General features: G+C 38.3%; 1 protein-coding gene across 2 annotated transcripts in view; it reads left to right on the top strand.

The window, feature by feature from the left end:
* MSH3 (mutS homolog 3) overlaps positions 1-16,097 on the top strand; it is a 111,083-nt gene that overhangs the window by 50,820 nt on the left and 44,166 nt on the right. For both annotated transcript variants that reach the window (XM_082783532.1, XM_082783531.1), the window contains exons 13-14: positions 5,354-5,486; positions 14,325-14,512. In XM_082783532.1, the coding sequence (XP_082639658.1) occupies positions 5,354-5,486; positions 14,325-14,512 (321 nt within the window). The remainder of the gene's footprint in view (positions 1-5,353; positions 5,487-14,324; positions 14,513-16,097) is intronic.

Below are 16,097 nucleotides of genomic sequence, written 5' to 3'. Positions count from 1 at the left end.
GAAGGGTAGAAATTGCTATTCCTAATGCACAATGCCTTTTATTTGGAGGAGATGTGCAATAGAACTGGGAAAAAGGGGGGTCCCTTTATAGGGATGTTGGCGATGACATGTCTTTCCTAATATAAAAACAGACCATTCTGATTCCTCTTGCCCTGAATGTATCGAGTCCTGTTGTATTTATACATCTGTACATGAAGCGTGGTCTGAATGGAAAGTCTTTCAAGTTTGACTGTGTCCTGGTTACCATATCTAAGACAAACTACCTAAAAGTTTTTTTTAAAAAAAACATCTTAATTGAGCTTTAGACTGGTCAGTGTCTGTTACCGTCATCACCCAGACCTCGATGAGAATCTTCTTTTGTAGCAGAGATTTAGGAACGAAGTCTGTCCATCCTACAGCACAATTTTGTGGGCTAAATTTTCCTCCTAAGCATAAAGACTTCATAGCATCAGTGCCAATATAAAATGCACAAATGCAGGTTACAACATATGCCTGGAATCTCAAAATTGTTATAAAGAAAAAGATTGCAGCGTCATCATATGTATTCATTCATTTTGCTAGCTGTGTTTTGGTACCGTTGAAAGCTGCCTCTAACTGTTAATAAGTGTAGTAATCAGGCGTTCATTCATGTAGGCTAAAGTAGCAAACGGTTTTCTTTTTTGGCACAAATAGCTGAAATATATTGTGTGTGAATGTAAACAAAAGTGTTTGATTACCATTTGCATATTTTTTACATTCTTTTAACAGATGTGAAGACAAAGTTTATAGTACTTGTGTATTGCTGTTAAGTATTTGAGATCTATTCTGGAATATTGTCTTGTGGCTGCGTGTTTATTTAGGGGAATGTTGGACCTCTGTGCAGGGGAAGGAGACATTATGAGTTTGAGAGTAAATTACTGTTTCTCCTGTATATTGGAAAAACAAGTGAACAGATCCAGAAGGATGCTAATTTTTTACGTTTCACGTAAATTTCACCGTAGTAGTTATTATTATTTGTATTTTTAATCGCTGCTAATATATGAAATTACAGTGGTCGCAGTAGTTTAACGATTCAAGATTTAGCCTATAAAGTCACGTGAATTTCAAAGAAAACCATTGAAGCAAAAAGCCAGGTAAACTGGTTTTTGTTTTGTTTTGTTCTGTTTAAAAGACATACACAGATTACTGATTGCTAAGTGGTAATTCTGCCATGGCTTTGCTTTGATACTTGTAATTTCTTGTTGTGTGAGACTCGTATAAAGTCTTCATTTGCAGACTATATCCTATAGGAAGGTCAAGAAAAAGGCAAAGTGAGACAAAATATAAAACAGCAGAAGTCTATACAGTCTTTGTGTTGTCCTGTGCTTGAAAGTAGCCAGCATCAGGGGCCAGGAGAAGAGAAGAACTGGGCAGCTGGGTAATGTTACCTCCCCAGAACTTCCCGACAGTGAGCAGTGTGGGACCTTTCTCTGGCACCCATGGTATCCACGAGTATCTTGGATTTTGCCGGTGTTTAAGGAATGCATTTTCTGTGTTCAAAGCCCTGTATCTAGGGAGGAGGCTGCTAGGGCTATGATCTAGGCACAGTTCATTGAAAACTACTTTTGATGTTGCACGCCCTGAATTTTTATTTTCCAGGTGTTGAATTCTTGTCACCAGTAGTCTTACATATTGTTGTGGTCTTTAAACAAATTTAATAAAATTAATTTCAATTTTATGCATTCACTGTAGTTGAGCTTTAACCTTGCCAATGATGAATGAACCCATATTAACAGTATTTTTAAGTTTTAAGTATTTTTAATGTTTTCCAATAAATTCTTATTTGTAATTATTTACCTTGTATAAAAAAGTAAAACATTATGTGACTTACATGTTTTTAGGGCTCTTATGTAGTGGTTACATAATCAGCTTCAGTATGCTTTAAATGTAATGATCAATTATTGCACCTAAAATTGTTAGGTTTGTTTCACTCTATGGGAGATATCTAAGGAGATCTGTTAGGGTTGCTGGTTTCAATTATTAAGATGTTTAGGTGTTAGTTCGGTGCACTGCATTTGTATCTGCAGCCTTCTGTTATGGCAAGATAATTTTTAGTGCAGGATTCAAATATTTTTCGGTTTGCAAATTTTCTTTCTTGTTCACGTATCTGGCAGCAGAATAAAAGAGGACAGTATCACATGGTTTAATTCAAGTAGTTTTAAATACTAGAATCAAAAATTCTGTGGTTAGATTTTGTATGCATATGTTGCAAAGTGATTTTAGTTTAGTATTGTATTAATGATGCTATTCTTAGATGGAGAGCATGGCAGAAGTCAGTATTGCTTTTAGTCAGCTGACTTATGTTGCATTATTTTGCAGAAGATTGCTTGGAAAATTAGATAGAATTCAGATTGCTGACATGGTTTATAGAGATGGGAAAGAATATGATAATAGCGGACTTAAAAAGAGAATGGAGTTGTAGCCAATTCATAAAATATGAGAGACTTTCTTAGTGTAAGTTATTGAGATTCTTTCAATGTTAGATTCTGATTTTCTAGTGGTAGAATTTTTTTTTCCCAAATCACAAACAGTAGAAATCCTAAACTGTAAATCAGATGTGGTGAATAATTGTGAGTGAAGTATCAATTTCTTTTGAGGTAATTTAATAACTTATCAGCATAGTATATTGTAGTATTAAAAGTGTTTATTAGTTTAAATTATAAATATTTTGAATGTGTCAAAGCATACTTTGAAATTCATCATCTGTCTATTTTTATCATTTCTCGTCCTTCCAGCCTCATATACATGCAGTTTTGCATAATTTTTCACATTACGTTCTGACTTTCAAAATAGGAATCCCTGTATGTTTCATTTACAGGTGGAAAAAATGGGTCATTTGATACTGGATGCCATTCTCCTGACCCTTTCTGATTTGTAGGATTAAGGCAGAAAAACTGTATGGACGCTTAGTTTTAGATTACTGGAGCTACAGTAACATAGCCATATGTGAGGATGATTAAAGGGCAGATTAAGCTTTGAAGGGAGGAGCTTTTTGAATATCTGCATGTATTTTACATATTACTGCATGTTTTCAAATGGACAAATAGATACAACCATGCTGTTTGAGTTGGCAGTGTTCTGGAATATAATTCTGGTGCTTACGTAGTCTTTTTGTAATAAAAATACAGATGATTTTCTTCGTCAGGATGCATGTGTTTATAATTTAGCAGCCCAGCACTCCCTTGCACAGGGAATTGCAAGGTCTCAAGTACAGCGAGTTTTAATCATTCTCCGTGAAGGTGTAATCATGGCTGATGATTCTGACCTTTTAGAGTTCCAGTGTAAGCTTTAGCTACCTTCAAAGCCATGCACGCAGAGTGCTTTATTACTCTGACACTGATACTAACACATCCCAATTTCCTTTGCATTATCCAGCTGTCGTTGCAGAGAGCTTCGCTAATTAATGCACAAAGCTTAAATCCGCTGCCTTGAATACGCTGTGTGGAGGCCAGCAGCTTGCTCTTAGGTTATTTGGTTGCATAATTTTTAGTAACGCTGCTGGCCTGTGGTAGGTATGTGCCCATGGCTCTCAGGGATGAGACGTAAAACTCAGGTATGTGGTATGCTGAAAGCAGCCCCTTTTCCAAGCATTTTCCCCTAGTTTCTAGCGGTTTCGCTGATGGTAGCCGCATGCTGCTGCTGCTGTCTGCAGGTTGCCTGGCTGCCATTGGAAATCCTGGCATTGCTTTGGCAGGGCCGCTCTGGGAGCAAATATATGTTGTTTGTGGTGGATGGGGGAATGGTGTTACTGTTTTTAGTATAAACCAGGATGTCACTGGAAAATCCTGACACTTAAGTGCCACTACGTTTATGTGTATCTGAGCGCACATCCAGTCGTGATGTTCTCCCTTTTTCACGTGCAATAAAATTTCAAGACCTCTTAGATTTAGCTGCCTTCAGGGCCAGAGGCTGCTGGATGCTTGTTGTGATGTCTGCAACCTGCAGAGCTGCCTGATTTTGTTGGATTCCTCACAGGTGGTATTTGCTAGTGGCTGTAGTAGCAAAAGCCGTGAGCATAATGCATCACAAGCAAGACAGGCAGTCTTCCCCAGGCTTTTACATTTTGATTACGTGCTTATTTTAGGTTTAGAGCTTCTTGTTGGAAACTTCCCGTTTGCCTACCAGTGCCTTCCAGCTTGCTGGTGCACGCACACTGTGCCCAGGAGCACATGGGTGAGGGACTCTGGGAAAACATACCATTTGGAACATTATTTTTTTTATTTTTGTCATGAAAGGTCAGCAAATTCTATCACAGCTTTCACCTAGTTAACTTTATTTTGTAGTGCACACAGTTGCCACAGAGCATGTAAAAAGCTACATTCAGAGGAATGGTGCTATTCATCCTTGACACATCTCTTTCACTGCTGTCGTACAGCAAGATAGCAGCTACCTCTTGCTTTAGCAAAATTTCCTTTCGGCTGCATGCACTGATGGTGCTTTTGTTGACTAGTTCCCAAAGATAGACGCCTAATCTGCATGTTTTGATCACATCCATGTACCACTGATCTCAGTCTTTTCCTAGAAAAAGCACTGAGGCAATTTGGTTCCAAAAAAAAAGGCAAAAAATTAGTTTATCTTAGCTCGGCAGTCTATGGCCAGCTCATGGATTTATTGGAACTAGCTGTTAACTGTGTCATTAACAGAAGTGTGAATTGAGGTGAACCCTGACAGTATGTTGTCCATTTTAAAGCTCTTTGCTGACAGTGGCAGTAAGAATGTGATTGTAAGAAAGGCACAAATAGTTATGTAATTATTGTTCAAATAAGATGTTTACACATTGTTTGACTTCAGTCTTGACATATGGGGATTAATGTTACAATCTTTGAAAAAAACAAAACAAGCTGAAATCCCAGTGAGATTCATGTAGTTATCAATTGTTGCTCTGGATCAAAAGTAGAAGGACAAAAGAGTTAAATCAAATATATGAGTATTTTGAAATAAACTATGCTACATATACTTTAAAAGCAAAGTCCTACTTTACTTCCCCAGCTCTCACAGAGGTACCTATCAGCAAATTTAGGGTAGGATATTCACAATTGAGTGTCGCTCATTTTATGTACCTTTAAATGAATATGTAGGGGCATGGTGTATATTGGGCTGTTTTGAGCACAGAGAGGGGTGAAAGATGTAACACATTCGGGAGGTTGTTTGCATCTTGAATGAAAGCCCAAGATTCTTTGCATTTCTAAATTCTTCTACTTATCTTCATGAGAACGTGACCTTAGCCAAAATCCAAAAAAAAGAAAGAAAAACAGCAAAAAGTTGACTAGCCATATACCTTCCCCTCAGAGAAACAAAAGTTTTATTCATTGCTCTTATGATTATTGTCTTACAGTGAAATAAATGCCCGGCTTGATGCTGTGTCTGAAATTCTCCTGTCAGAATCCAGCGTGTTTGGCCAGATTCAGAATCTTCTTTGTAAGCTGCCAGATATAGAGAGAGGCCTCTGCAGTGTTTTCCACAAGAAGGTATACCCATAATTATCGTAATTTATTGTTTTTTAAATGGCGTGTTTCTATCTTAATATACTTCCATAGTGTTTGTGTGTGTATTTAAAAATATTCCTTGTTAGCCAGGCTGAAGCTGACATAATAAAGGCATACAAGTTTATAATGATGATTTTTGCCTTCTGGTAGACTCTTCTGTTATTTTGTACGTTACCAGTGGTACCTTGTTTGAAGAAGAAATGTCTTAATAGGGTTAGAGAACAGATACACTGTATTGCTGATGCTATCAGGAAAAACATCTATGGTGTTAATGCGTTAGTCACTGGATTTATCGAGAGGAGATGATGCGGTAGATCCTTGTGCCATTGATTTTTTTCCATCTAAAACAATGCATTACAGTCTGTGTGCTTACCTAAAATCACACTTGCAAGTGAAACCACTTGACTGTAGTTAGCTGTTTTCAGATGAATGTTAATTTGTTTATAAATTCTGTAATTTGGATCTCACTTGCACATTTTAATAAGAATTACTTGTAATGAGACACAGGCAGTTCTTAGCTGAAGCAGATTAATGTGCTAATAGCACCTGTGCAGTACTTCATGTTCTTTTATTTCACTGTTATATTGAGAGGTTTTGACAGTTTGTTTTAGATAAAGGAATAGGTGGGTAGGAGAGCAAAGTTGTAATTTCTGTGGATGGTACAGCACAAAGGCTTCATCTCTCTGAAAATCTGAAGTTCAGTTCTTTTCAAGGCCCTCAGGTGTTACTGTGTTAGGCACATGGACAGACTTGTGTATTTCAACGAATGTCTAGCCATAATGCAGTGTATGGAAAGAGGGAGAGTGCGCCAACTTTGTCATCCCCTAAAATGTGCAGTGTCCACATGATTACAATTTTTTTTTTTCAAAATAACTCTTCAGGAGTTAGTTCACTTTTTAATGATTCAACTCATTTCAGGTTGAGTGATGTGTAGTAAGGTTTGTAGGAATGCATCTGTATTTCACAACATTCTGTCATTGTCATTCCTCCACTGCTCTCTTGTTCTTTCTTTTCTGTGTGTGTGTATGCTGGTCTGTATCTGTTTCTCCAGTTGTCACCCCTTCCTGTTGTAGGGCTGATTACCCGTCTCAGCTTTAAAGTCAGCGTTTAGGTGGAACCATTCAGAGTTCCTCAGTTTTCATGTGACATACATGTAAACTGCTGGCTGTCTTATCAACAGCCACAGTGGGGTGTTTCATGAATCAGATTTTGGAAGGAAGTTGCAGGAGCAGAGAAGTGCTCCAGCAGAGTTCTTAGGAAGGGTGAACAGGGGGGAAGGAAGAAAGGGTATTCTTGTTCCGAGCATGTGATTTGCCATTTGCCTTTGAATTAGCTTTCCTTGGTAAAAATCTAGTTTGTTACCCGCTGCAAGACATGATGGAGAGTGCCCTAAGCACTGAGTAATTCATGGAGATCTGTAGGACTTTGAAATGACAGTGTCCCTGAAAGACAGGGTCTGTTTTGAATAAAGAAGCAAAAACAGACTCTTGGAAACAGATTCTGAAGTCCAGGCAGACAGTGAATATGAGCCTGAAACAAGGTCTCTGCAAAGTACATGTATATTCAGGAACACTAAGTAACTGGTTTTCTTGACTATTTTTTTTTTTTTTTTGTTCAGAATATCGAATGAATGCTGCAGTTTCAGTTCCCACTAGGAGTGTTTCCAATCCTGTTAACTCCAGATGTCCAGCTCCCACATGCTCAACATGAGGTTCCCCCTCTGCATTTTCATTCCTATTAAGGGATACAAAACTCTCAACAGAGCACACTGATATCTTAACTAAAGGAATTCCAGCTCTGCTGGAGAACCTGCTGGAAAAAAAAAAGAAAAATGGCAAATCTGACAAGTCTTTCATCTTTCAGGCTCTTTGGACTCCGGTGATGCTTTAAGAAGGCATGTTTCACTAAGGGACACCCCTGAAGTGTACAGGGGTGGCTGACTTGTCTCAGTTGTTCTAAACATCTCTCATTTAGATCAGCCACAGCAGAACTTGTGTTGTGTGGTGTACTTTGTATCAGTAACCTCTGGAGGAGACAGAAAAAACAATAAGGCAAAACAGTGCTGTGTTATGGAACCAACTTTGCAAGGCAAAACATCCTTATAGAAGCTCCTCTGGTAAATAAGTATTGTGTCATCATTGTATGTTTTCCTGGTCTGACTATTAATTTTTTGAATAGGTCCATTGATGATTCTTATCTGGCAGCGTAATTCAGATTTGCAATTACTAATACGACCTTCCACAAACTCCCATTATCCCAAACCACCAGAAAACGTTGCTGGTCTAACTCCAGGTATGAGCAGCCCAGAAAAACAACATTCTTGTACAAAAGGGGAGGGGAGGCGAAATTAGGTATTGCCTTGGAGGTGGTATTACCAGCCCCAAGTTTGCCCCAGCCTAGAAAGGAATTACGGGGACGATAAATATGGGAATGAGGCAAGAGCAATGTTACAGTTGCTACGGAGAGTGGAATTAATACAAGAACTAGGTGTTCTTAGTCCCTGCAGCTCCAGCACCTGACATCTTCCCAGACAGAAATACTAGTAACCACAAAATGGCTTTACCTGTCTCTGGTAAGAAAAGGACAGCTGGAGATGAGCTCTGTGAAAGACCTCTTGATAGCATTCAGTAATTGACTTCAAAAGGCAAATGAGAAAAGGAAGTGTCAAAGAGTTTTGTCTGAGTTGTGCCCAGAGCTGATGCAGAGTTAGATCTTTCTGGAAGACGTATTGGCTCAAGGTGCCTGTTTCCCTTTACAAGTTCAGCCAACCTGTAGCTCCTGGAGAAAACCACTATGTAATTTCAAAAAAATTAAAAAAAAATAAAATAAAAATTAGGTGACATGCATTTCTTTGTTACCTGCATCTCAGGACAGTGGGAGATAGGAATGGCAGGATCTTGCAATTTGTTTTCCTCTCAGTTAAGGTGATGGCTGCTTACCTTTGCTTTGGATTGTACAGAATGGCGAGAAAGTCGTCAGAGCTCTGTGCTGGACTAAGTTTAAAAACCAGTGCGGAACAAAAATGCCATCAGTACTTTTAGAAGCGTGTCTCATGGGGCCGCTCCAACGTTGCCTGCTGGTTTCATGCAGTGGGTTTGTGTTTCAGAAGATAAATATTTATAGAGACTTGATCCGTAAGTGTTTATCTTATTTGTACCCTTGGCTCTATAAACATTACTTTTTGACTGAAGCTCAGTCACCGAAGTGGCCAGCAGTCATGATAACAAATGGCCACGGAATTTATAGAACACGATGAAGTGAAACAGTTTCATTGAAGTCTTGCATGAGAAGTGAAGTCAATCAAACCTTGCCAGGGTGTGTAATAAAATGTCATTTCAGTATGTTCTGCTCCTAACCTCAGCCATAGGGTGTCCTTGTTTTTGAGTTCCTTACAAGTTGCTGCAGTTAAGAAAAACAAACAAACAAAAAACAAACACAAACAAAACTGTTTAATTCTGCATCAGTGTCTGAACTTTGCTGCCCATTTATCAGGCTGCTAACCTGTGCAAAATAAAGTAGGCAGTTGTTACAAGAGGGCTGTTTGCTGCTTGGCTGCCTCCAGCCTCCCTGTGAGATTTGCCTTTCAGCTTTCCAGTGAATAGTTTGCTTCTTCACTGTCATGCTCAGGCTCCTCAGAGGACAAGGGTGCTGCTCAGCTCGGCGCTAAGTTTATAAAATCTTTCACATAAGCTCATCGACCAGAATGATGCTGAAAATGTACCCCTCCCTGGAAGCCACGTTTGATGTTTCATTAAAGAGTGGGTGATTTTCAGAAGATTCTAGTATCCTGATGGTTTAGAGAAAACTGTTGTGTATCTTGGGATTTTTTTTCTCTTAATAAATCACCACCTGTTATATATGTCCATTAAATCAGTTACTGTATGTGTAAAATTTTGAGAACAAACTCACCTATAGCATGTTACTGACTTTAGCTTACACATGTCTTAACTTCTTCTTACATTTTCTTCTACCATAGCAGCGTGCACATCATAGCTTAAAATGAGAAACAGTTTTCTAAAGAAATTGCATGACTGATATTTTTAGATTTGCAGCCCTAAATGATGACTTGAGCAAATTGTTCCACCTTAAGCCGATTAATAGAAACAATCTCCTAAAAGGGGGACATAGTAACCTTAGTACAGCAAAAATAGTACACCCACTCTACTAAAAACTTAAAGGTAGTTATTACAGCTTGAAATGAGTGGAAAATGGATGCTGCGTTTTTCAGTTCCTGTTTGTTTAATTCAAAATACTTTGAACTTGGAGTGGTCAATGGCTGTCAGCCGTAGGTGGTTGTGGCACCCTTTCAGACCTGCTGGAAACAATTTTACTACAGCAAATAAAGCTAAATTGCATTTAGTGTTGTTGTTGAAAGGGTGTGAGGACCTAACATACCGCTGTGTATCTTCCATGTGTTCTCTTTGGTGGCCTCCACACCATTTTTGGTACAATTTGAGAAAGTGCTGGTTGAAACTATTGTTTGACATCACTGTCAGCTCTGAGTTTATTTTACTAGTGCCAGAGAAGCTGTAGCTATCGTGGAGGGCATTTCAAAATTAGACTTCAAAAATATCATTGAATATGCATGTGAGAATCTTTAGGGAATGCAAGGCTATTAATCCTGCTTTATGTAAACCATTTAACTACATTTTAAAAGCTTCTAATTTATAACACAGTTGCATATTTCTTTTGTAAGGTTACTTAGGTTTTAAATTGAACTACTCCCACTTTAATGGAGCTCAGCTTTTCAGAGTTATTTCTGTGCGTCTGTTCCAAGTTATCTATTTGCTTTGTTCTGCATTGGAACCATTAAAATTTAGATGCAAAGTCCTGCTGTGTTACTGAAATCAAGCTGGGGAAACAACAATGCTCTGAATAAGCGCAAAAGGGTTATGTTCACCTTCTTTCTTGGGAATGTGTTCGGCAAAGTTTTTTTTTTTTTTTTTTTTTCAGTAAAGCACGCTGAATTTCCCATGTTCCAAAAGTACTGCAGACTGTAGCTCATACTAGAATAAAACACATTTTAACCCATTACACAACAGTGAGGTTGTGTAGTTTAGCGGAGTTCCTGCAGGTAACTTCAGCATGTTTATTAAGCACCCTTTGAGAAATCTCGTGATAGCTGCCGGGGTTGTTTATGGTGCATTTTGTACAGGACCCCTGTTTTATCTTTATAAGTACACGTATATATTGTGGTGGTTGGGTTCTTGTTATTTTATTTTTTTGTTTGTTTTTCATTTGTTTTGTTCTGTTTTGTTTTCTTCTCTCCCTGCTTCCTCTGTGGGCGAGAGTACCTTGAAATCCAGCTTTCTCTTCTTGTTGAAACCTCACCTTCCCCAGCCTCATGACTCTTACTGGAACACCTCAAGCAGGTGTTCTCGTATATTATTTAAATCTTTTCCTTTTTCTACCCTCTCAGAGATAGTGTGCTAGTTAAGTTGCCAACACCCAGTTTGATTACTTTTTTAAAAACTTTTTTTTTTAATTAAGGAATGATATTGAAAAAACAAACAAACCCATGCAGTTGATCTATTTCCTACTGCCCATATTTGCCCATTCTTTTTTTTTTTCTTTTTTTTTTTTTTCTGGACATTGTTCTCCTGTGAATCATCTAATGGTGTCTGCTGTCAGGAATCTACTACAAATTTAGTGTGACAGGGCGGCAGCCTTTGTATCCTTGAGGAGTACACTTTGTAGTCAAGGGCAGTCTTACAGAATTTTATCCTTTACATACATCAAGGTTGATGATGATGATGCAGTCAGTCGTACTGTATTTTACTTTGACTTTGAGTCCAAGCCTGGGTTTATCATTTGTTTAGTTTTTGAGACCTTTCCTTTGTGCTTTCACTTCAAATGCCATGGACAGATTTACTGTTTTATTATTTTGTTTTATTTTGTTGTCATAGTTTTTATAAGACAGATTCAGCAAGTTCCAGATTATCAGAAAGATGTTGATAAATTGCAACAAGCATGGGGGAAAAAGTAAGTTTTCATGAAGCTGAATAATGGTTTGTTTATGAAGGAAGATTAAAAGATTATAGTTTGCTTAAATTGATGATTAAAGGAGAACAACAGGTTTAGAGATATTTGAAGGGTCTTAACAGCAAAGAGAGAGTGGAGTTGTGTAATAACTGGTTGTGGAGTGTAATACAAAAGAGTGAAACTAGAGATATTTGGATTAATTTAATGGAAGAGAAATTTTTGTCAGATAAAAACTTTTACATGATGAGATTTTGTGGATTAGTTTATGAAAGGAGCGGCACCACATAGCGTCTTGAAATGTTGATGTCCCAAGAGTAGACAAAAAGAAAATACTTGCAGAAAAATAGAGCAGTTGCAGGGAAGTCACTTAGTAGGTCTCTTCTGCCTCAGACTTACATGGATATGAAACAAATACGAACTTAAGTTTTCCAAAAAGTGATGAGTTGGCTCTGTAGCTGAACATCCCTACTTCAGGTCCAGTTGGAGAGTATCTAACAGAGGCTGACTGGCGTTACGGTAACTTCAGTCGCATTGCTTACTCCTGTGATGGAGCGCATCTTAAATGTCCAGAAAGGATTTTTTGTTGATTTTTTTATTTAATAATCTCCAAGATAACGCAGACATCCCTGAACACTGCAATTAACTTAGGAATTATTTTCTTTCCAACCTTATTTTGGTCAGAGACTTAAATTTTCAGCATCCAGTGCAGATTGCCAAGGCTGCAGATTTAAGGCTCTTTATTTTGTGTTTTTACCACATGGGTGTCACTCTTCCAGCTCTAGTTGCAGGTGTGATATGTATTTCATGAGAAGAGAGTTAAAGTTGTTTTATAATTATGTTTTATGATTTTTCAGAAGGTTGCGTTTAGACGTTCTTCATGTTTCAAAGAGCTAATAAACATGATAGAGCAAGCTTATTTTGGGGGTTTGTGTCTGTGGGGACGAAGAGAGATTGTTCCTTTTCAGACAAGCATTTTTGTTAATGCTTGCTGCCATGTGTGGGTTACAAAAGTAGCTCTGGACAAATAACTTCAGTGTAATAGATGAGAGAATTACTTTAGTTCTCGTATAAGGATGTGGGAAGGAACAAGAAACAAAAATGTACCTCTGGGGAGGAATTTAAAGAGAAGAAATGACAAAATAATAAAAAAAAAAAAGTAGATGCTTTATGAAATAGTTCATTGAAGCCTACTTGTTCCTTAATAAGTGGTGTGCTAATCACCAAAAAATACTGACCAGGAATGAAACTCTAGACTACTGCCCGGTGAGAAGAGAAGAAATGTCTGTAAAGAAGGAAGCAACATTTGTGGTGTACCAAGAATATTATAATAAAAGCACTTTTGCATTCAGCATATCCTGTGCCCTCCCTTGCCTCCTCAGGGTGGATGAGGGAGGTAAAGTGTTTTCTTTTCATGTTGTCAGCTGCCCAGTGGGAAAAGTTCAGACCGAACCAGAAATGTTTCTACGCATCAGTAAAAGGAAAGAAAATAAAAACATAGTTGTTTATGGACATTTTTTTTTCCAAATCTTCTGAAATGGAAATGCCCTGGAGTCCCCATGAAGTAAGCAGGATGTGATGGGGTTTTGTGTCTCAGAGGTCTGTGTTTCCATCTGATAGGCAAATGTGGTGTAGCACAAATGCAAACTTACTTTGGTAAAGAAATAAATAAAAATTTCAAAGAGAATCAGCATTACCTAATCTATCAATGGGGCATGTAGGTGACTGAGTGTTGTGTTGAATGGGAGAGCTGAGAAGGGGGAATGTGGCAGGAGGTGATTTGTTTTGTCAGAGTTGTGAACTGCAAGCAAAACCCTGTCCCTGACAGCTGATTCCTGAAGCTGAGCCAAAAGTAACAAACGGTGCTGACACAGAGGACCATTAAGAATCTAACAGCAAAATATTTGAGCTGCATCACGAGTAATATTAATAGTTTTAAGAGAGAGAGAGAGAAAGAGAAGAGTTCAAGTTGTGTCTCTTTTACAAGTCGCTGATTTCGGTGAGAAGTTGCTTTAAAGAACCTGATGCTTGTTTTTCGTGGGTATCATGGAGCAAGCTCTGAAAGCACTCTGTGTTGTTGGCTGCACTCTGAGAGATTTCCTTTTGATGATACCCTGGCCAACTGCCTGAAGGCAATGATAGAAAAATCTCTTTCATACCTCTGTAGTGAGGAGAGGATGAAAGAAGACTGGGTTAGTGTTTTCTCCTTATTCTCAATTCCTTACCCAAAAATGTGCAAGTGGGGCCCCATCCCATGGAGTCACTGGGATCCCTGTGATAGGTCCAACTTGTCACATAGACCTGGCAACAACCAGACAGACCCTGAATCTGGCAATAGGTGCAAGCACTTTAAGCAGTGGTTTCTGATGTCCTCTTTCTTTTCTCATCTGTGCTGCTTTGCCGAAATTCTCCCTGTGCCCAGCGTTGTCTTTCCAAACCCTCTCTTGCCAAAGCTACAGCTTAGGGATTCAGATGTAGAGGCACAGGCCTGTATGGACAGATTGTGGTATTCATAAAATCACTCAGCATGCTTATTTACTATCTACATGTTATTGGTCTATTTTTCTGCTCTTTGTGTACCGCGTACGTGTTACACATCTCCATCCAGCAGTCACAGTAATGGAGATCAGCTCTTGACTGATTCCTGAAGACAGTGGTTAAGACAATTAGCATATTTCATTAACTTTGTGAAAGTGGTAAGATTATGCAGTTGCGTTACTGTGCATATGCCTTAACTGTATTTTGTGTGATTTTTTAAAGAAAGCCAGAAAACAGTAGGATTTAATGAAAGTAATACATCATAATACATAGTAATGATATAGATGTTGCTTCCCTTTGCAGTGTTCAACCCAAGAGTTCTTCCTGATAGTCAGCACCTTGTCTCGTCTGGACTTGGAAATTCAAGCTCTTGTTCCAGTCATACATTCTCATGTGAAAACGCCTCTGTTACAAAACACACTGCTGGAAATCCCAGAACTTCTCTCCCCAGTAAAACATTATTTAAAGATTCTTAATGAAGAAGCAGCCAAGTAAGTAGAGAAAACAAGTAAATCTTCTGTGTCTCGTAGGATTTCTGAATGTATTCAGTTATGTGAAGTATGCATCTTGTTTTAATACACCTCAGTTTTATATTGTAGCTTTTACATTTATGCATGCACAGGTTGCTTATAGTTAAAGCAGAGGTTCTGAACTAGGTGAGCAAGTATTTTGCCCCGTGGGTGTCTGCCTCCGGCTGAATAATTTTTGAAAAACTTTTCAGTTGTTTTGGGGAATGAATTTAGAGCAAAATATGTTTTGCTCATGTTAATTTGCTTAACAACTTATTTATTTATTTATTTTTTAATAGAGAAGCTATTCCTTTTGAAGAGAGACTTGACATTTAACAGAGTGGCTGTTCTGCTGCCAGGAATATGCCTTTTACTAGCTTTGAGCCCCTCTCTGTTTTTTAAATCTCTTTACATACTCACCAATAACAGAGAATATGGAGTTTAATAACTCTGAAGACTCCACGTAGCCTGTGGGATTTGTATCCCCTCATAGCATTTATGGGGTCACTGCCCTGTTCATGCACTCTCTGGAGAATGACTAAATGAGCTACTACCTCAGGCTCCAGGTGTGTTCAGGCTTTTCCCTGTAATTGCCTTTCTGTAGTCTTGGAAAGGAGAGCTGAAAGCATGGAGGCTGTCTGCCCTTTTGTCTTAATTCTGTCCTTCCCTGGTCCAAGAAAAAGCAATGATAGACAAAGAAATCAAGATGAATATACAATAAAATGGAGATTGTCTGAAAATAATTTATTGTGTACTGCTTATTAGGAACTGCTGCCTCAGTTGTTACCGTAGACCCTGGTTTTACACAGGAGGAAGGCGGCAAGAGGCTTAAGGCTTTAGGCTTATGTGGAATCTGGAAGCAAGAACGTGGCTTCAGTAAGTCAGGGATGTGTGATAACCTGTCAGGGACAGGTTTTAGGAAGAATATCTTGGGGCCAGTAAAACTCAATGCTTTTCAGAACAAAATAGTATAAAATCATATGAAAAGCATTCTCTCATGGCGCTAGACACAAGGGCAATCTGGCTTGCACAGCCAACCTTCCTGAGCACTTGACTTTGCAGTCTTCTTGTCTCCTTTCAGTGTAGTTTTTGTTTACACGACATGTTTGTTCAAAGGGTGTTCTGAACCCGTTATGAATACCGCCCAGCTTTATGTTCTGATCGTCCTAAACTTCCCTGCTATAAGAAATTTTCATTCAACTTTGTTTGACCATTTTCTTCTGTGAATTACTATGAGATTTAATTGATATACCTAGCGATTCTTTGATGAAATATGCAGCATATAGTTTTAGTGTTTAGTTATATTTAGGCAGCACAGTCTTGATCTTCTTTTTCCCCAACAGACTAAAAATAAACATACATTTTATTTATAAAATCTTTTTTATTTTTCTCCAGCTGAGATTTGAAAAAATCAGAATCAAAGCCCATCACTTCTGTTATTTGCTTCTGAAATAGAGATAGATGGAAAGAGTATAAATTTAGAAGTTGAGAAGGGTTGAAATATTTGCCATGTCCATTGGACAGGTGGGATTATAAGATTTCTACTGGTGCATGGTATCCAATTATA

This window comes from Aythya marila (assembly GCF_965140915.1).
Source record: "Aythya marila genome assembly, chromosome: Z".
NCBI lineage: Eukaryota > Metazoa > Chordata > Aves > Anseriformes > Anatidae > Aythya > Aythya marila.
This window is presented reverse-complemented; position numbering and strand designations above follow the sequence as displayed.